The sequence below is a fragment of the Frieseomelitta varia genome, unplaced genomic scaffold, assembly GCF_011392965.1.
Source record: "Frieseomelitta varia isolate USP_RPSP 00005682 unplaced genomic scaffold, Fvar_1.2 scaffold_370, whole genome shotgun sequence".
Classification (NCBI taxonomy): domain Eukaryota; kingdom Metazoa; phylum Arthropoda; class Insecta; order Hymenoptera; family Apidae; genus Frieseomelitta; species Frieseomelitta varia.
In genome coordinates, this window is record NW_025110113.1 from 397,710 (window position 1) to 419,463 (window position 21,754).

General features: G+C 33.6%; 3 protein-coding genes and 1 long non-coding RNA gene across 16 annotated transcripts in view; 1 reads left to right on the forward strand and 3 right to left on the reverse strand.

Moving 5' to 3' along the window:
* Positions 1–4,598: 4,598 nt before the first annotated feature.
* On the reverse strand, positions 4,599–7,984 carry LOC122530979 (membrane-associated progesterone receptor component 1-like). The gene is made up of 3 exons (XM_043658446.1): positions 7,419–7,984; positions 6,819–6,965; positions 4,599–6,579 (listed from the first exon to the last, which is right to left on the reverse strand). Exons 1-3 carry the CDS (start codon positions 7,750–7,752, stop codon positions 6,464–6,466), a joined length of 597 nt encoding a protein of 198 aa, XP_043514381.1. The 5' UTR covers positions 7,753–7,984; the 3' UTR covers positions 4,599–6,463.
* A 576-nt stretch (positions 7,985–8,560) lies between these two features.
* LOC122530978 (WD repeat-containing protein 19) lies at positions 8,561–15,083 on the reverse strand. Of its 2 annotated transcripts, XM_043658444.1 has the most exons (20): positions 14,962–15,083; positions 14,835–14,890; positions 14,261–14,640; positions 13,963–14,173; positions 13,766–13,878; positions 13,275–13,692; positions 12,969–13,202; positions 12,760–12,885; positions 12,387–12,684; positions 12,114–12,312; positions 11,945–12,042; positions 11,541–11,823; positions 11,237–11,465; positions 10,924–11,176; positions 10,382–10,842; positions 10,221–10,317; positions 9,913–10,119; positions 9,554–9,840; positions 9,396–9,472; positions 8,561–9,338 (listed from the first exon to the last, which is right to left on the reverse strand). In XM_043658444.1, exons 2-20 carry the CDS (start codon positions 14,847–14,849, stop codon positions 9,212–9,214), a joined length of 4,113 nt encoding a protein of 1,370 aa, XP_043514379.1. In that variant the 5' UTR covers positions 14,850–14,890; positions 14,962–15,083; the 3' UTR covers positions 8,561–9,211. The 2 variants fall into 2 exon arrangements, with proteins under 2 accessions (XP_043514379.1, XP_043514380.1); XM_043658445.1 differs by lacking the exons at positions 14,835–14,890; positions 14,962–15,083 and having other exon boundaries at positions 14,028–14,173; positions 14,261–14,403.
* LOC122530981 lies at positions 8,820–14,727 on the forward strand. Of its 3 annotated transcripts, none has more exons than XR_006307159.1 (5): positions 8,820–8,901; positions 9,202–9,648; positions 9,724–9,858; positions 9,940–10,134; positions 14,394–14,727. It is a non-coding gene; the product is annotated as an uncharacterized LOC122530981 (long non-coding RNA). The 3 variants fall into 3 exon arrangements; XR_006307160.1 differs by having other exon boundaries at positions 10,073–10,134; XR_006307161.1 differs by lacking the exon at positions 9,940–10,134.
* Positions 15,084–18,034: 2,951 nt separating the features above from the next.
* The window catches only part of LOC122530976 (SH3 and multiple ankyrin repeat domains protein 3), an 80,274-nt gene continuing 76,554 nt past the window's right edge, over positions 18,035–21,754 (reverse strand). For all 10 annotated transcript variants that reach the window (XM_043658436.1, XM_043658442.1, XM_043658443.1 and 7 more), the window contains 2 exons: positions 20,121–20,421; positions 18,035–19,995 (listed from right to left, as the gene is read on the reverse strand). In XM_043658436.1, the coding sequence (XP_043514371.1) occupies positions 18,764–19,995; positions 20,121–20,421 (1,533 nt within the window). In that variant the 3' untranslated portion in view covers positions 18,035–18,763. The remainder of the gene's footprint in view (positions 19,996–20,120; positions 20,422–21,754) is intronic.

Sequence of the window (21,754 nt, forward strand, 5' to 3'; positions counted from 1 at the left end):
GCTTCGGGGCAGCCACCGCGCGCCGCAGAAATTCGCTCGAGAAAAGCGATCGCGAGAGTTCCGCACTGCACGAGTATCGGCTAACGTAAAATGGCGGCTGCTGTTGACGAGAGTTTTTCTACGCTTGTCAGAAAATATCCGACTGGTTCCGTATAGTCGCCGTGAATTTAGACCAGCCATCTGATTGGCTCCCGTGATCATGTGACCTGAAGTCCTTCTCTTATTGGCCAAACCGCTGCGAGGCCACGAACGCTCCGATTACGTTCACGCCGCCGGTCTAACAGCCGCGAGAATTTCGTTTATTCCTCTGCCGCCATTTGATAAAGGCCGGTCTTGCACAGTGGTTGTAAGATGCTCTTTGAATTAGATTCTTTATTCCTACCAGAGTACGTTTCTGGCCAAGTTTCACGAAACGAGAGTTACATGACGGTATATTTTTATCATTTATCACGCTATTCTTCGCTTTAGTGGTGTTCACGATTTCACAAACTTGAGAACGATATCCCAGCCTTAATTGCTTCTTGTTGCCGGAAAACATTGAGACAGTGATCCCCGCGATTCGAGATATCGAATAGACAAACTCAGGCTTTCGCAATTTCGAATTTTCTCCATATGCTTTACAAACGTTATTTTATTTTGTTTCTATATATATAAAGTAGAAGTCTTTCAACGTTCATTATAGTGTATTACAAGTAAAACATTTGCAAACGTAAGTTCTACGTATACAAAATGTCTTTATTGAGACAAAACATTTTTGCAATTTATATTGTATTCGATTGTATGACTATACGTATGTTCACTTAACATAACCTTCAGAATTTTCGTCAGTATTATGTAATACAAATAACTGAATCATTCGATGCATAAATACACTACGTATCATTTTATCTTGTAAATAGATCACTTCTCTGTTAAAAAGTTACCATTTACCAGTTAGTTTTTCCAAATAGTGACAATATCGATGCTCGGAAAATTGTATTATTCTTGAATATATCTTTAAGTACGTTTCATCAACTAAAATTCCTAAATTGCATACATATATGTATAATATACATTTGTATTAATGATCACTTTCTCTTTTGAAATTGCAAGACTGAAATGTTCGCGTGATTTTATGTTCATAATAAATAACCTGCGTGCAAAAATATTTTTTTTACGATACAGATCCATAAGCCGTACATCGTGATCATTAAGAAAACCAAAAATCGCCTTTGTTTAGTACGTTTACAAAACCGAGAGTGTCAAAGGGATATCATTACAAGATGGCCAGGGATTTCTCGATCGACAGATTAAAAGGAAGAATGTACACAAGGTGGGGAGATTGCGTTGCGCAGAACGTCCTCTCTTCGAGAAAGAGAATCTGACTCGTGGATAGGTGCGAACGGCACGCGACTCGCTGCACGCATATATTGTGCGTGAACTTGCTTCCATCTCCCTTTTCCTGCTCTGTTCTTTCTCACTCTCTGCGTTTCTCTCTTTCGGTCATGCGTTTGTAGTGCGCTCGTGCGCGCGCGCGATAGTGTCAGATACAGAGAATTGTGTAAAGAAAGAGGTGAACGTGAGAAGAGAGGGAGTATTGGAAATGGGACGGGAATTGGATGACGCCGTGGCAGCAGCCACCTAGCCACCCATCTCAGTGACAGCGACTCTTTGTGGAGTGTTGCTAGTCGCTTACATCGCATTATTTCCTTCAACTATAGTCTTACGGTCCCTTCGATGATCTCTTAGTAACAAGTAAATGCGCAATGAATGGTTTTTTTTTTTCAGAGGAATTTTTACTACGTCGAACATTTATCGTTTTTAGTTTTGAGAAGAAATTTGTTCTGTTCTTATCAAATGTATTAATTTATCAATTGTATTATCAACATTAGTAGGTACATCGTGCATAAATTTATATGGTGTCAATAAATTTCAAATTGTGTCGGGGTCACTTAGACGATTTTATGTTATCAAGCGGTATTTATTTTGAAATGATCAATAGAAATTAATAAGAAATCGCGAAAAATATGATTCATTTGATCATTAATTATAATTTTACTATTAAATATTAAATAAATTTAATATTCCTATATAAGTTACATTTATTTATTAAATCTTTTTTCATCATTGGACTGAAATTTTCAAATTGTTGAAATAAATTTTCACGATTTTGAATAATTTGTTGTATATGTTTTTTACGATTTTTATTTTTTAATAGTACATGTTTTGAAATTGAAAAACATTTGCATGTTCAAAAAAACATAAACGAAAGAAAGAAGTAAATTATAAAGAGAAAAAATTTTTAAGCAACAACAGTTATCTATTTTTTCATTTATTGTAAATGTAAGCTAGGAACATAATTATTTAAAAAATTGAAATGAAAGATACAAGATAATTGAGAGATTTGAGTTTGAACCATTTAAGCAATTGTGCATATGAAAACAAGAAAAAATTAGTTAATTAATATAAATAAGAAACAAACCTGAGTTATATTATACATATTATACATATTGCACATTCCATTGTCCTGCATTATAGCTGTTTCATCGTATCACTATTTACTGTCATTTACCATGACAACATATTACTACAAACATTTCATAAAATCGCGGGAAGCCATACTAGCTAGGTTATGTTTACATCGAAACTGAATTGCATTGTTGCCACATTTATGTTCAACACGGCTGATACTGAATAGAGTCGTTTGTGTTTAATATTCTAAATATGTTTCTAAATATTCTTCAAACATTTAATCTACTATTAAGTTGAATATTATTGTCAGATTATCCTTCTCCAGAAATAGCAAATGTACACTCACTGCAATAGAGCGAAAAAAATCACGAAAATCTGTTGATAATCTTTATTCAAATGTTACGTAACTATTCACAAACTAAGACAAAACGCTATAGTTAAACAATGCTATTAATTAGAACTATTATTAAGTGTTTAATTTGATCTATTTGATGATTATTGTTTCTTATCCCTTTTCTTTAAATTATATTTCATAAGGCAAATGCATATAGTTGAATATTTTATCTTAAATTATATTTTATAAGGCAAACGATATGTTATTTAATTACGCATTGTTCATTTTTATATGACGGAATAGAAATAAAGGTATTTATAGAAGATGCATATCCATAAAGAAGATCTAATGTTTATCAATATATCAATTTACCAAAAAAATTGATTCGAAATTGTATTGCATTTTGATTATTACAAATTAAATGAGTTATTTTCACGCAAGTTTCTACTTACTGATATGATCGTTATCTACCATGATAACAGACGCAGTTTTCGTAATCTTGCCGTCGATATGATACGATTTCATTCTATATTATTTGTAATAATTATGAATTTGATTTGTTACCCATTCTAATATAAATAAGTTATATATAGAAAAAGTAATTTTCTCATACATATATGCGTTAAAGAAGAGGGAAATATACTTCGTTTTGAAATAGTTTAATGGAATTCTGATTACTCAATATTAATCTATCGATTATGTATCTGTGTAATAAAGTAATTGTAATAGGTTAAAGAAGCAAGGTCATGTATTAAATTCCGATGTCTGTTACATTTCATAATATTTCCTATTAGATATTATGAAAAAACGGTACAACAATAACATGTTGTCACAATAAAAGATTAAAGCAATAAATAAAATATGTATATCTTCTGAGAATATTTCATAACATGGTGCTATCTAAAAAAAAAAATTTGTGAAAAAAATGGCAATAGTATGTTCAAAATAATTCAATAATTAAAATGAAGTTGATTATACATATATACGTACCTATATATGTAAATACATTTTAACACCATTTATTTCGAAAAGATTTTTGACAGATTCCAAGTTTGGTATCATTGTAAGTCAAAGATGACCCTAGCTCTGCTTGCATGCTGTATCTTAAGAATACATCGAGAATATTTTTTTTTCTTCGCGATGTAAGGAAACACGGTTTAAATATAAGTAGTGAAATTTTGATTTCATGTGTTTGCTTAATGGTTTGCTAAACCTATATAATCTGACTGTGAAAAGAAATGAGCTTTGAATAACATTTTTGACCCTTATTATTTTCATAAAATAAGCATGTTTATTTTTACCACAGTATAATCGACAAACTAAAATCAGTTTTTATAAAAATTAAATATATTTTTTTATGAAAAAGTTAGATATTTAAAATTTCACAAATAACAAAAAAAATTATAAGTATAAAATAAAATAATTTTTAAAAATTTGTGAAACTTTAAACAATAAATTTATTTGGCTGAATTATGCATATTCTCATTCTTGTGTACAATATCATATGCAATAACACATATACATACATATTATACACATATTAAAAATTAGGAATTATATAGTTTTATTTATGTAATTTAATAATTTTTATGTATGTATTTCCAATATACTTACAACATATAATTAAAAAATGAACTCAACAAAGATTATAGTATTAAATTAATAAAATAAAATTGAACTTTTATTGGATTTTTAATAATACATACTTTAGAACCAAAACCATTACATGTTTTACTTTTCTACATATTCTTCATTGAAAATGAGAAAAAATGAAATCACGTAAATAAGTGCAATTAAGTCAAAATTACAAATATGTTTGAAAGAAATTATTTTTTTTAATATAAACAAGAATTAATATGATCTCCATATAATTGCATATAATAGTAGGGTCATTCAAACCTGCACCTTACGAACTATCCACTCGTTTTTTAATAATAACAGAAAGTACATATCAATACATAACATTTTCTATAAATAATCTTACATAAAATTCTAACTGGTCGGTATAATATTGGAATAATTAACACACAAACATACGTACCAATTAACAGAAAAAGTATAACAACATACATAGATATGATATAACATTTGTAATAAATCATATTGACAATAATAAGAATAAAATATTCCGTAATTAATAAATCACATATTTAACGTATAAGAAAATAACATATGTTGGTATAAAGCACGTTTAATTTGGTCAAGTACTTGATTAAAATTTTAATCTGAGCAAACTGTTTTTGTACAAATTGGAATAAATATATATAATATGCATTATTCTCATAAATTTTATAAACAATAAAAATTTTCACAAAAGAACTCAGTCTCTTATTACATGATGACTATATTAAAGATTGAGTGAATATCATCTGTATCGTAGTGTTATAGAAAAAATGCAGTTTCTTTCAGTATCGCTTTTTGAAATTGAAATCAATTTCAAATCAATTTAAAATGAATATTACTTACAAATACGAAATGTTTGTGATATGATACAATTACAAAAAGTTTACAAATATTTTTGTTTTGTGGGAATGATACGGAATTGTTTTATCTACAGAGTATCATTCACATATTAATTTTTGGATAATTATACACAATAGCAGAATGCTTCCTTTCTTTCATAATAATTTGTAAACGAAACAAATTAGGTTTTATTAAATTACATGTAGTTGTTTAGACTTTACTTCCTTTAACAACATTATTTAAAAATTCAAATTTATAATTTACCTTAATTAATATCTATATACTTTTTTATTATAGAAATAGTGTCAACTATAATAGGATAAATCACACAAATAATTAAGAAAATGCATATATTTTAAAAATAAACAATATATATGTGTATATATTTTCACGTCTTTTAAATTTAAAAATAACTGATAAACAAATTTCAATTTTTAAACAATTACGTAACGCATTAAAATTTATAGCAAGATTCACACGTACTCATTTCCTTTCATATAAAAAAGACTAGTTAACGTGCATCATTCTTTATAAACTTTCAAATAGAATTTTAATGTTGCTTTTTAATGTTGTATACAAAAATGTTTCAAAATTGAGACTGATATTTGATTTATACTTTATTCTTTGTAGAATAAATATAGCTAAAAAGAACTGAAGTTATTCTGTATCTCTTAGATGGTATCATTTTGTTTTTAGAAAGCATAATGTTTTTATGTTAAGAAAATATTTTCTCCTATTACAATGTAAATATGCAATTTATTGCATTAACTTAATATTAAATTTCGAATGCATGTCAAATATAACATCATTTTATTAAAGTTTACAGATTCCAAATACATATATTATATGTATGTACGAAATGCTATGTTGCAAAATGCGAATAATATAAACAAAGATATTTAATGGCTCAAAGTTTTCTCTCTTATGTCTAGTCATATATAAAAACATTATACTATTGGAGTATCCTTATTGATTGAAAAATTGGATACTTAAAAAAGATCTTCACACATAAACACCAGTTTTGAACAGTTATATACTTTTAACTTGATCAAAAGATACCATTTTAGTGTTTATTTTAATATTATTATGATGTAATAAAATATCCAGATAAATGTCCATAATTATATTCATGAGCCACGATTTTAAGAGTTTTTTTAATGGTGTGCGCGCAATATCCTTCTGAGACTGTTTGGCATTTGATGTACAATCAAGCAGTCAATCATTTTTAGATTTTGTTTCATTTTCTAGTTGACTACCTTCATCTTCCTCATCTGAATAATTTGTAGGTGCTTCACCGGGTTTCAATAATTTTCCCACATAATCATATTTTTCTAAAATAAAAAGAGACAAAAGTAATGATGTTTGTATGGCATTTATATTTCTTCTTTTCTCAAACTATATGTATTGAATTTTGATTTTAAATTGTAAATATTAAATTTTGTTGCACAGATTTATTGCATATTAATATTAACAATAATTAACAAACATTTCTTCAAATTTTTTAGTATTTATTTATAAGATTTTATCTCTGATTTTCTATTAAAAAACTTATATTTTATGAAGTTATTACCTTTAAATTGTTCTTCCCACTCTCTCATAGATTCCATCTCTCCAGTTTTCAAATCACTTAGGTCATCATATTCTTGTGACGTTTCCAATGAAAATTTTGCTAGGGCTCTACTAATATCTTTCCCACCAAATACCTCATACGGAGCACCTATAATAAAATTGATAAAACAATATGTTAGTCATGTAAAGTATTATAATTCTAAAAAAACATAAAAATTACTGTTTTATTAAATTAAATATTTTTATAACTTTTTTTTTCAATTAATCATTAATATATATTCATTGAAACCTTTTATAATTCATGACTGAATCTTGCATTTCAATGGTGTATAAATTGTTAGAGTAATCCACATACATTCTGCTATTTGAAAGTTATTTCATAACTTTCTCAATTATCACAATATTGTAACGTTTGCAGATTTATTTTTGCACAAACTAAGACTAATGATAAACAACAAATAATGGAAGTTACAAGTTAACTAACAATACTGGAAAATTGAGATACGCAATATAAAGTCGCGATTACATAGCAATTTTGTGTACGACGTAGACTAGTTAATTATCATACAAGATAAACGATTAGAAGTGGTTGTATGCTTACCAGGGCCATAAAAGTGAGCACCAAGAGTACAGTCGTAAACACTACCGTTTATAGCAATTAATATTCGTCCATCTGGTCCCTTGCCATTATATTTTTTCAACTCTTCAACTGTAAAGTCACGTCGTATTTTTGGCAGTTTTTTTATCTCTTTCACGGGTTCTTCAACCTTCGTCTTGCTTTTAACAATTTTGTAAACTAAAAAAGCGATCACGCCTACTAAAAGGAGATTTATAGGACTCTTTATGATTTCAGCGATGAAGCTTGAAAGTAGTTGTTGACTTTCCTGCCCGGTAGAACTTGAGGTGGAACCCGGCGAGTCATTCTTTTCCGCCATTTTGACCACCAGTTCTTGGATGATGGAAGAATAAAATAATATTTCTTGCTTACTATTAATTAACCTCGCGTTATGTATGTATTAAAGAGTTTAAAAAAAATTTTTAATAATGTTTCAGAAAGATGAATCAGTATCTGTCAAATATACCGCTTAAACTGTACCGCGTACAATCTCAATCGCCAACTGCTTACATACCGGCACTGGTTATACTAGTGCCTACACTGATATCATGTTCTTTAACATACACTACCCCACTACTAAACTGCATGTACGGAACAACTATGTATATAGAAGTTTCTTATTTGTTGTAACACAAGTTAAAATAATAGAATCTGCTAAGTTGAAAACAATACCTTTAACTATCATCATTTATGTTTTACAATAATTTTTTATCATTTTACAATGATATGAAAAGATGTATCATTGTAGGTACCCCGTAATTTTAGAAATTTTTTTGTTATTATTGCTACTTACGCAAAAATTGTTATCAGTATTTTCACATCGATACCAATGATACATTATCGAAACTAATAAGAAATTTGTTATACAGTACAATATATGCAAATTTAAATTCGGCACATGCGTATAGATAAGTATGTCGCTTTAAAACTTGAAAATTATGCTCTTGTAGATTTTTAATAAGTTATATCATTTTATTAAAAATATAAGACTAAAAGATATTAAATATAACCTGAAAGGTTATTTTCTATTTTAATAAAAATACGTATTATTAATTATTCAAATATATTTCATCTTTTTAAACAAATACTTTTTATAAAAGTAAAATAAATATAACAATTATTATGCATTTTCGTCTTCAATGTATTTTATTTCAATCAATTTAACATAGTAAAGGTATAAACATGTACTTTAAAGAATCTATTAGAACGATTATTGCGAGATATTCAACGTCATTATATTGAGTTCAATTTTTCAAAGTCATGCTATGTTGTCATTTTTCTGATACGTATATATTTCTACGTGTTTGTGCGAAAATATCTTGATAAATTGAATTTTAATTGATGCAAACCCGTTAGATGCCGCTTTATTGTGCCTTATCAGTGTTTATCAAATTCTCGCGTATTAAGCATATCTTAAATGTATATGTTAGATATGCGTGTTAATAATACTCAGATCGAATAAAACCACGTAAGAATTCTGCAACTTTTAATGATTTAAAGTAGTTTTAATGATTTAAAGCAAATTGTTTAAAGTAGTCAGAATAGTAGTAGTGGAATTGAATCAATTATACTTGCTGGAGACTAGTTTATTGGCAATAATATCTACATACTATTGATGTTTCCACGTGATCATTATTTGATTTGTGCACAAATTTTATAAATAATATATGAATTTATATAAGCTACTTGTACTTAATTATGTTGTACTCATATTGGACGGCACTGTTTGATAAAAATAATAACTTTTCTATCTTCTATTAAATTATAGCTAAAACTCTTTAGGTTTTCATTGACGGTTTTTCTTCTTGAAAATCGAGATACAGACGGATGTCAAGAGTAGATGAAACCATGTTAACATCTACTTTTTCTGAGCACATAGGGCATGTCTTTTCAGATTCAATGATCCTAATTCAATAGAAAATAATGAAATGCATTATCTTTAAAATAAAATGTTATACGTACCTTAAGAATTCACTTTTTATACAAGGAAAATCACACTGTGGACACGCTGTAAAGTCATTTTCAATGATATGTCGTCCCTGAAAATTGTTGTATCATTAAAAAAACAATATATGAATTACATTTTAAAATCAATACAAGAATGCTCTAAATACACTAACTGTAACTATACAAAAAGGTATTGTATTTTTGCATTTGTTGCAATTAATCTCTGTTTCTGGAAGTTTATTCTTGCAATATGGGCATGGAGTTAGAGGTTCGTCTTCAATTTCGTTATCTTTTGATTTTGGTGGCTTTCTTACAATTGCTTCAATCTTTTTACTGTACTTAGCATCAATTTGGCTTCTATATTCCGGACGCATCAACATAGCGGCGTAATTAAATGCAGCGTACTTCAATCCAGCTCTTTGACATTCTATTACAGTTGAAGTCAAAATTGGAACAATATCTGAAGCGAAAAGAATATGTATGTCAAACATTGTTCATATAATTTCGAAATAATTAAATATCTTTTACTAACGTGATGGAAATTTTGATATATTATTAGCTACTCTTATTAACATACGAGCACCACGTAAATGATCATTTTTTTTTACATGAAGCCTGACAAGAATGTATGAATGTAAAAGTCTTAAATTATCTTGCATTTCTGAAGGTATATTGATTTTATTTTTTTTCAGTTCTTGATACATGCCAAATAAAACATCATGAGCGCTTCTATAATTTCCTGTAAAACAAACCGGTACATAATTTCTTTAATATTAGTTATATAAATACTTTAATATTTATTAGTTAAATAAATATTAATTATATAAAAACAAAAAATACCATTAATTTGTTCTTCATTTGCAATTATAATTGCTGTTTTTGCAGCTTCTTTGTATTGTTTTCTAGCCATGTATAATCTAAATAGATATTTAGGATCCTGTAATGAATGTGAATAATTGAGCATTAAGTCGATATATCTTTATTAAACTAAATATTATTACCTTAGGTAATCCATCTCCACCTAATAAAAAATCAATTAATTGATTTGCTAATTTGTCATCTTTTGAAGAAGCAACTGCATCAATAGCTAATGACAGGACTTCATTTTCATCTGTTACTAATTGAGCAGCTTTTAACAAATGCCGCAATGCTTTTTGATATTCCTTAGCATGAAAGTAATATTTTCCAGCTAAAAAATTATTTTTCTGAGATTCGAAATGCATTGCAAGACTTTTAAAATCTTCTCTTCGTGCATTGCTATCGTCAATTGTATTTATTAGGATTTCCCCATACAATTCCATTTTTCCGTGTTGATTAGCTAACTGGAACGCTTCTTCGTGACAATTTGATAAAATCAGAAATTTAATTGCTGAATTATAGTCATTCATTTTTTGAAAGTATTTTGCGACTAGTTTAGCTCCTTCTATACTTTTAGTTTGTTGTACTACTTCAACACTTCGAGCTAGAATTAGTAGTCATAGATGTATATTTTAGATGCAAATTTAATATTAGATACAAGATGTTTTAATATTAATTACTTTACCAGGATTATTTAAATATTCCAAATTAATTCTAATTATGTTCTCATAATCTTTTGCAGTCTCATATGCTTTAGCTGCTTCTTCATATTTGCCTTCAGCTTCTTTGGCTTTGGCATATTGTATATTAATTTTGGCAGATGAAATTTGTGGTAAAAGTTGCCCCACTTTTTGCCAATTTTTTAATTTTATATATGCAGAAGCTGCTTTATCAAAATATTCAGCTTTTTCATATAACAATGCAGCTTCATTAAATTGCTGTAACAGTGATCAAATTGAAATATTTATAAAATGCATGTATATATTTATAATACATACTTTCATTGATTCTAGTATTTCTGCACATTCTTTTCGTAAGTGTCTTGAACTTTCATTATCCATAGCTATGCTCACTCCTTTTCTACTATCTCCACATCTGATAGACATTCTCGCAATTCCAGCAAGACATAAATTTCGATGATGCGGATTATGTGCAGTTGCATTAGATATATTATTTGAATCTATTAATCCACGTTCGTAATTTGTTAACGCTTTTGGATAATTACCTCTAGAAAAAGAATTCAAAATTTAAGTTTAAATACTAGTATATAAATAATTTATACATTTAATATTATATTCTTACGTAAACTCTAACTGTTGAGCATATTCTCTAGCAATATAAGGAATTTCATCAGCTTTCAACTTCTGTGCTAAATTCAATGCTTGTTCCCATTGCATTAAGTCCCTTCTTAAATACAAAGCTTGTACTGGTTCTGATGATTGTAAAAAAAATTGTTCTGCCTCATTATAATTACCAAGTAAAATACAAGCATGTCCACATAACAATGGCAATTCATCAATATTTTCCATATTTTGTAATGCCCAAACCATTGCAGCATCTTCCAAGTAGCGATAAATTCGAATTGCTGTGATAAAAAATGATTATTTGAAAATAATATAGTCATATAATTTATATACTTTGTGTATATTTTATGTAAGAGTAATAATAATAATAATGATAAATTCATTATTACTAATGATAAATACCAAAATTAATATTCAAATTTGCAATTGCACTTTCTCCTAATTTTAACCATGAATCTTTTTCGTTGATTCTTTCACATGTGTCCCATGCCTGTTGATATCTAAAATATTTTATTGTTAATAAGTAAATATTTTATTGTTAATAAGTAAAAAAAGGAAATGAGATATTTACCTTCTGCAAAGAATCTGATTTTCTAATATTTCTTTCATTTTTGTATATTCCACAATATTTCCTATATCTTCATGAGAAGACAATGTAATTTGCATTAATTTATTACTTGTTGAACTTAATGTCAATTCTCCAGAATACATCAGTAGTGGTAATGTTTCAGATGGCAGTTTTGTTGTATTTATCTTTATAATTTTTGTACCTAGCATGTTCCAAACATACATGTAGAATATGTTTGTTTAACATATATTGTATAATTTTTAAGTTTTAGTTTACCTTCAATAAAGTATTTCACAAACATATATGTAGTAATGACAGTTTTATTGTAAATAGCAAATATATTACGTTCCATAATATTTTGATCCCAAATTACACCTCGAATATAATCTAGACAATCAGGAATTTGTAAAACAGTTTCTTGGACAGGATTATACATATAAGCGTCAAACTTATTATCTATGAAACACAATTGTGTTCCATTTGTATCTAAATAGATTTCCTTTATGCCATTATCATGTACATGTTCAGTACATTGAGTAAAGACTTCTAAACAAAAATAAATTATGTGGCCCATCTAAATATATCACAAATGTAAGTTAGTTATTTCAATATTCACTTAGAATTCCATACATTTATATAAATAACTTACATCACTGCCATAGATTAAAAAGTCGTTACTAAGAGCATGGCACGTTACTTTAAAGTCTGAAGCATTTAAGTCTGGAAACATTTTCGTGTCTTTCCCTTCTTTTGTTAGTGTTTGATCCATTTTAATCTACAAGGACGATATGTTAATACATAATCGATTCATTAATACGTTGTAATATTAGTTTATGCATGTTTTAATATACTTGTTACCGAATGCAACTGTAATTTGCCATCGAATAAAACAGATGCATAGGCTTCATTCAATCTTATACTATCTATTGTTGCTAAATAATCTCTTTCGAAGTGCACTGTAGTATTATAATGGCTTTCAGTTATATCCCAGAACAATGCTCTGTTGTTTAATCCTACTGCTGCATGCATGGGACCTATTGTTAATACCGACGGTTCTATTATACTGTTAATTATTATTGGTTCTGATTTCTCCTAAAAATTAATTTTAAATATTTACATGCAATTTTACATGGTTAATATTCTGTATTATGCATCGAATTTTACCTTATCTAATGTATAGAGATGGACTGTAATTTCTGTTAAACTGGTAAGTAGTGCAATTCTATTTCCACAGACGCTGGATAATTTAGGGATTTGTATTAAATAGACCAAAACATTACCACTGTGAGTCACAGTTGCTATCATTGTACCATCCATTGACCATTCTACTGTACTAATTCCAGTTTCACCACTTACTGAAATTAATTTTTCAGTTTCTTCTAAATTTTGCAGATTATGTATTTTTATGGTATTATCTCCACATGTAGCAATTTTCCCTATTATTTGACTTATAGTCAAGTCAGTCAAGGAATCTTTATGATTCTTAACTTGAAATAGTTCTTGACCAACCTCTTTAATATGCGTGGATATTGCAGTGAAATACCCAGTTTGAAAACCGACTAAAATATAGCCATCCCCATACCTAAAACAGGATATATAATAAGAGCAAAAATAATTGGGTTTAAATCAGTTTCTAACAATCTAGATCTTCTTACCATTTATAAGTAACAATAGAACCATAACGTTTTTGAAAAGCTAATTCAATAGGATTTTCTGGATCCAAAATATTGTATAAAAATAAAGTAGTTTTACTAATAATAAGAGATACCTAGCAAACAATAAGAAAATTAGTACTTTACATATACAGACGCAAGTATATTTTATATATCGCTGCTTTATGAAAGAATCATACTGTATTTTCACCCCCAACTCTGTGATCCATTTTCATCTCATTAAACTGAATATCAGATGCATCACCTTGAAGAGGTATTTCACGTTTTGTATCCCCATCACTTGTGCTGATAGTTAAAACCTTGTCTTCACTGGCTAATGCAAGGAGACCTTCATAAGACCAAGCACCACAAGTTATCTTCTTTCTGTGTTTCCCCAAAATTGGTATTCGTCTATACAGTAATTCATAATTCAATATATGATCATAACAATATAACAATATTTAGAAATATTTTGCATCAAAAAGACTGATACCATACTTGGCATTTAAATGATCATAAAGCACCAGATTCCCTTTTTGTGTTCCTACTGCTAACAGACAAGTTCTTTTCGCCCATATCATGCATGTTAATCCATCTCTTACGCCAGCATCTATTTGTGTCTTTTTTCCAGTTGTTGCATCCCATAATGTGATGGTAGAGGAATTCTGCGATATAATAGCCAATAGATCTCCATCAGAATCCCATCCAAAACCAGTGCACAGACCAGCAATTTGGATACGTTCTTGCAAATCGCCTTGTCTATCAAAAATAGCAACTGAAGAATCATAACCAGTAGTTGCTAAATGAGTGCTATTACCAGGACGCCAGGAAATGAAAACGGTACCAGTACCATGGGGTTGATACAACTGATAAAGAACCTACATCAAAATAATTGAATAAATGTACATATACTATATGCTGACAGATATGTACAAATAAAATAAATACTGATTTCTTCTTATATATATTTCGAGCAGATAAGCATCTTCCGAGTCGAAACGTATAAATATTTATAAATGTTTTTTTCATAACTTAAATCTTAAATAATGAGCAAAGATATTGCATAACCAACCTTTTCAGTCGACATTTTTTGAGATTAAACTGTTTAACATCGAGAAAGCTGATTGCCTAAGAATGTATAAAAATGCTATAACGGCGCATAGTTAAAATATTAATTTATTAAACGAGAGATATTTTACATGTAACGTTGTATTTCTTTTATTCGCCATGTTGTTTATGTTTCGACAGGTTTCGATCAATTTCAAATTGTGTATGCGATTGTTGCCATGGATCGTGATAGGTAGCGCTGCATTTTGTAAATCATTTCTCGTCCCTTTTCTTTTCCAAACGTTCAGTGGCTTTATCGATTAAATCATTTTGGCAACAGAATGGTCAAAGCAACGATTAAACAGATGAGTGTGAGGTATTCAGTGAAGTATGCTATCATTATTTGAACATGATCGATTATTATTTATCATCGAAAAAATTGCACGTACTTTGCAACTCATACAATAATTGTTGTACAAAAGGTACTAATAGTATTCGTAGAATGATAATTAAGGTTAAAGAGAAATGTATAAATGTGACTAAAACAGGTGTATGCGATAAAGATCGAAAGAAAGGCTCATTTAAAATTCAATCCGAGTTTCTGTTCTTTCGCATCCACTCTGACAATGACGCAACATTTATTAGTTATGCCATTAATATTTTCATCGTCAAGATCCGCGGAAGTGTCACGTACCCCGATTATGGCGATTATATCGAAAGCTCAAACTTTCAGATTTTAGTTCAACAAATAGATCGAATCTGTTGTGTCTGGATGATAAACGTTTGTTCAGCTATCCAAGTGTTTTACTTTATGAATTTATTTAATTTTCTTCAATGTTTATTTTTTTAAAGTTGTCATCGTTGATAACGACAATTACGCACGTAATCGCTACGCGTTATCTTTTTGTTGGAATAAGCTGTAGAACATTCTACCACCTCGTAAAGCGAGGTTTGTTTAGTGACAAATTCTAATGACACGGATAATCAGGTGGGTCTATCTTTCGAGCAATATCATACGAGAATGAATCACTTTCGAATTGTGTAGTAGTCATATTGTTCAGACAATTCGACAAAGTCGCAGGGAAAATAGATTAAAAAGTACAACATTACGGTAAGCTCACGAGGATTATTTGCCCAGTAACAGGATGCAATGTTAATTCTTTTTCCATAAATTTTGCCACATTACACTTGGCAGGAATGTTACAATTGCTGGGCCGTCGCGAAAGTTTCTTTATTATTTCTGAACTATTTTGTTCTCTGCTGCAAATACAGTATTTCCTTTTTTAAAGCAGCTTTAAGACCAATATCTAATAATTTTATTCCGAAACGATCTTACAGTTGGACCTTCGGTATCGAGACGATAAGATGCAGAAACGTTGCAATGATATTTGGTACCTCGAGCGGCTTTCCAATGACCCTGGAATTTTGGATAATCTCGTGTAAGTGAACCTTCGATGGAAATATACATCCTCGAGCGAATAATTTGCCTTTTTAGCAAAAATCGTGTGAAAGAAGAACTGCGCGTGACTCGGTAAACTCGTATTCGTACGTCTTTCAATCTTTATGCGTTTGCTTATAAACGTAAGAGGAAAATGCCATTTGTTCAAGATCGCAAACAAAGATAAAACTCTATTCTTGAAACCGTTTATTATTACACGAGCCGTTGTAACGCGTACAATGTTGCTTTACTGACCCGAATTAACCAGTCGATCAAGTTTTTGAAACGATATACACGCATCAGCGATCTTCTTTTCTCTCTCTCTCTCTCCCTCTCTCTCTTTCTCTCCCTCTCTCTCTCTCTCTCTCCCCTCTCCTTCTCTTTTACCGATCGAAAACAAACAATAAAATATTTAAGGAACATTTAATACTTATCTTTAATATGATTTCCTTCGACTCAAAAACGTGTTTCGTTTCATGCTTCAACAAGCATCCGCTGACTTAACATCATAGTTCACTGTTTTGTATATGAATATGATTTAACTTGAAAAGGCATAGAAACAATAATTAGGAAGGACGTTGCTCTCATGGATTAAATCGCTTAAATCTATTCGCGGTGTGATCATAAAAGTGATGATAATAATCGTTCCATCGTTATAGATATTCAATACGTAGCAATGTTGTTCGGTATATATATACAAGTATGTAGCAGTATCGCCGAGAGTCGCGAGATCTTTTTCCTTTTATTATATTTCCTCGTTTTTGCCGATCGATCGTCGTATACTATGTACAAAGGACAAATCAACACATGTACGTAGAGAAGGGCCAACGTTTTGATTTTCTCCTCGACGCAGGGGGGCGCAAGGTACACCGTGGTGCGGTTCCTTTTTTTTTTTTTTTTTTTTTTTTTTCTTTTTCTTTTTTGGCGAATAAATATTCATTTCCGGTGATCGAGGTCGCGAAAGTGGTGGGGTGCTGCTGCAACACCTCGCGGCTCTCAGGAGCCTGATTCAAATGGAAGGAATACGATCTATCTTACAAGCTGAATAATGTTGGTGCGTTAACGTAGTACAGTGCGCCTCTATTAACGCGGTTACGAGCTTAGAGATAAATTCATACTCGTCGTTAATGCTATTACTCGTTATTACAAACTAGAAACAATCTCTAATGACTTTTTGCGAGTAGAACTTTGTAATTAGGCTCTTGAGCAGTGTCTAAACACGCGAAAGAAACGAAATCGAGAAACTCAATCTCGCGCGCGCGTACGCACGCCAGCTAAATCGTCCATTGATACGGCACCTTCGATTCTTCCCTCTTTCTTTCTTTTCTTCTTCTTCTTTTTTTTTTCTCCTCGTTGTTCTCGAGCTGTTTTCAGTCCCTGTCTAGGAGCTTCCTCGAGCTTTCNTTTTTTTTTGCGCGCGTCGTGAATTCACGCCACATTCGCCACTAAAAAGGTCTATCAAACGGTCAGCAGCGCCGGTTTCTCAACAGGGATTTTACATTTCGATTCGCGTTTCGCACCTCGAGAGAATGCCTCCCATCATTTCGTTCTGCTTGGTTTCGCGGGTGGAATGAGAGAAGTTTTGACGGCGTTTTTTTTTATGGGTAAGGGTTGTTGTTACATGTAAAAGTATTAAACACGCGTCGTACCTTTCGATAGAAATATGAAAAACAAACCGATATTACGCTACACGTTTCGTACTCTACGTTTCTCACACACACGCACGCATACGGATGCACACACGGACAGCGTGCATCGCATAGAATTATTCATCCTCTTTATTTTTCTCTATCTCACTTTCATTCTTCTCTCTCTCTCTCTCTCTCTCTCTCTCTCTCGTGTTCGTTTTCTCCTTCTCTCTTCTTTCTAATTACGAGCTACAGTACAGTTTATAGATCTTTTTTTTTTTTCTTTTTCTTTTTCTCTTTTTCTCGTTCATCTCATTAGGCCATTCCACGAGACGGCTATGGAATTTCGACGCTCACGAACGACGTGCGTTGCGTCGCATCGCTTGGCAAATAGAATCGCATCGCACGTACACCTTTTCTTTTTTTGAACCTAACCGTGTCTGCGGTCGATTCGGTACGATTCGTACTCTACTGGTTTACTAGTAAAAATTCACTGGAATACCTTGTTCGTTTACCACAGACGCTTTTGACAGAGTTAAGACGCGGCCTGAACGCCCCTCGAATCATCATCTCGCGACGAAGAATCATCTCGCTTCACGAAACTACTTCGCGGTGCGAGGGACAATCGTTATCATCGTTATCGGTGAGAAATTTCCTTTATTGCAAACAATCGCGTCTGCTCGCGATATTCGATCACCGGGCACGAAACAGCTGACCGACAACCAGGGTTCAACGCGCAACGCTGTGTATGTACGCGTGCGGACAATCTTATCTCGGGGAGGGCTGGTGAAAGGTTAAATAACGGTGAGATAATAAATTGACTCTGGTAAACCGCGACTCGAACCCCGTCCCCGTTCATCGGCGATCGTTCGCAGCGATCATTCTCCCTCACTGGTTGTGCAGTCGTCCGCCGGAGGCCTTCACTTGACTGTTGGTAACCTTCGGTATCGCCCCGATGATCTTCACGCGGTTCTGTTGCTGTTGCTGCTGCTGCTGCTGCGATTGTTGCTTGTTGTCGCAGAACTGGGGCGGAGGGGCGAACACCAATTCGTCGGGGTTGCCCGGGCCGGAAGGTCCGGCGTTGAACTCCGGCGGCGGTGGCACGAACAGATCGTTGCTCTGCTCCTCGGCATCGGCCTCGATCGGCGGTGGTAACTGGGCTAGGCTGACCGCGTGCCGCGTCAATAAACCGCTGCCGCCGTAGCTGGTCCTCTTCGGGTTCGTCTCCTTCTCCACGCTGGTAACCGAGAGCATCGTTGCCGGATGTTGCGCGGCCTCGTTGGCAAGGTTCCTCGCGGCCGTGTCGTCGAAACCTGTCGGCGGGCCGACCGGCACGTCCTGGTCGGAGCTCACGCCGCTCGAGCTGTTGTCACCGTCCTCGACGAGCGACTGCTGCGTCTGTTGCAGCAGAAAGTCGTTCGGATGGCTCTTGGACGACTTCAGCTGCGTCCTCACCTTCTGGATCTCCTCGACGCTGAACGAGTGCGGCAGCGAACTGCTGCCGGACGAACTCGAGCCGGATGTGTTCGAGTTGCCAGACGTTTCACGCGTCGACTCCAGTTTCTCCCTCGCCGCTGCTTTCTCCAGTTCCTTCGCGATCTCCGACTCGCCGTCGTCGTCTGTCTCCTCCTCGCCCTCGTCGTTCTCCGATTCCGACAGGCTGTAATCCGGTTCAGGGATCGGCGGCGCGGTGGTGTTTGTCACCGCGTTGTTCCCAGCGTTGTTGTTCGTCACCGAGGAGAGATTCGTGATGGAGGAGCTGGTGCTGATGATGGTCTTCTTCTTCCTCTCTCTGATGCCGGCGGTGCTGTGGCTCCTGTTGGTCTTCAGAGGTTGCGCGTACTGGTTGTTGGCCGACTGATTGTTGTTCACTTGGTTGTTGTTGCTGACGGTGTTGTTCACGTTCTGCTGGTTGTTCAACGGCTTGAAGGTCGTGTTGTTGGTGGTGCGCAGGCTGTGCGACTTCCTCACGTGACAGCGGGTCGTGTGCGCTGGCAGGCTGCGTGATCGATACCCAACTGTCTTCATGTCTTCCGGCGAGGCGTACAGCTTCGCGCTGTTCGACGGCCGGAAGCTCGACATCACGCCGTAACCTCCGTCTGCCGTTGCCGCTGCCAGCTCTAAAAAAAGAAAAAAAAAAAAAAAGGAAAGACAGACGTGCGTGTGTGTTTGTTATCTCTTTCGTGAAATATATGTATATCCATCTCCTTCTCCTACCGATCTACTTGTCGATCACAAACAGTACCTTTGACTTGCTGTATATGAGCCATGTTGTCGTACACAGAAGCTGGCGTGACCACGTCCGGCACGTTGGCGCCCACGTTCACTTTCACCACTTGGCCGACCGGTGGCGGAGGCGGCGGATGATTCGGTGGTGGAAGCCCGTTTCGGCCGTTCAACGCGTTCACGTCCTCCTGGCTTCTGTGCCCTTTCGGCGCCAGGATGGACGACTGCGCCTGCACGTTCAAGTCCGGCGTACTGTGAAAGTCACGGTGAAGATCGGAACCACCGCCCAATCCACCGAAGAATCGCACTCTCGAGTTCAACTGCGAACAAACCGGCAAAGCTCTATTGTCATGTCGACGATCCGGCGAGTTTTTTCTTTTTGTTCTTTTCTTTTTTTTTTTTTTTTTTTTTTGAATGAGCCGCGTTCACAGAAAACAAAATATAGCTTGGTCGGTGTATGTACATAGCTCGGTCTACTACCGTCACATTGTAACGCAATTATGTCCGAGAATTATGCCAACTCGGAGAAGCACCGGAGATAAAAAGCGGGTTACAGTATTTTTTTTAATGCACCATTTTAACGTTTCTCGAACTGCATCCACAAGTCTGTCTCAAGTTACGTAGTTAATGTCGAAAGTCTCAGTGACACGTGAGAATGTTTTTTTTTCTTTTTTTTTTTTTTAAGGTGATTGACAACCGACCAGAGAAGTCGGACGGATCATTCGGCCCGACTTTACACACACGAGACAGGGAATGGACGAGGTGGGAAGCTGCTGCACGGTCATGCAAAAACAACGTGTAAGCAAAGTAATTAAAATGTTCGTTTCATGGATACACGTCGTTAGTTATCTGCGAGGCGTGTTCATAAAGCTGAAAGTGATATCCGATACCCTTTCGAGCATCGGATTTTCATTAGCAAATGGCTTAGTCACCTGGAATCATGCAAGTCACGGACGCGCTAGAAACAAAGTATTTTCGATCAGTAATATAAGTCGTCCTCGTTGTCTCTCTCGTACCAGGAGCGCCCCTTGCTGTACACTCGTGCTGGCTTGCGAGAAAACTATAACACACATGCGTAAAAACAGCCACCATCACCACCTCGAGGTAGCATGCATCGAGGAGCATTAGCCACTCTGAAAAAATTCTTCCGAGTACTTTCTGAGCCGAGAAAAAAAAAAAAGAACCGGATGTATTCGTACAGAATCGATCGAACTAAAGGTTGGGGGGGGGGGGGGGGGAGAGGGTAGCGACTAGTTGAACTTGGCCAGAAATACTCTAACAACACGGACCTACTACAAACGACAAACAATTTGCCCAAGTTTGGGGACAGAGTCGCGTTCGTGATATCGGAGTTTTAAAGTGAGTTTCGCCGCTTCTAGGGATTTCTCTGGCCAGAAGCTGTACGGTCGGTTCGTTTGACTTTTCCCAAGATTGAAACATCACTTTTTACCAATTTTAATTGTCTCGTGAGCACGTGAATTCAATTTGAACCCGTGAAAGATGTTATCATACACACGCGTTAATTTAATTCGATCGTCCCTTTTCGCAAGATAAAATCCTTAGAAGAGACAGGTAGTTGGTGGTTTGCTCAAGTTTCTACGGCTGTTGAAATACCAAAGACTCTGAGACACCATCGAGATCGAAAGAAAAAAA

Bases quoted from the DNA above. Each gene is read 5' to 3' on its own strand.
- LOC122530978 (XM_043658444.1), bottom strand. The intron at 13,203-13,274 runs GTAAAATTCGAT...ATTAATTTTTAG, and splicing joins ATCTCTATACATTAGATAAG to GAGAAATCAGAACCAATAAT. The intron at 9,473-9,553 runs GTTAGTGTATTT...AACAATTTTCAG, and splicing joins TACCTTTTTGTATAGTTACA to GGACGACATATCATTGAAAA.
- LOC122530979 (XM_043658446.1), bottom strand. From the start codon at position 7,752: ATGGCGGAAAAGAATGACTCGCCGGGTTCCACCTCAAGTTCTACCGGG. The intron at 6,966-7,418 runs GTAAGCATACAA...ATTTTATTATAG, and splicing joins TGCTCACTTTTATGGCCCTG to GTGCTCCGTATGAGGTATTT. The intron at 6,580-6,818 runs GTAATAACTTCA...TTTTTATTTTAG, and splicing joins GTGGGAAGAACAATTTAAAG to AAAAATATGATTATGTGGGA.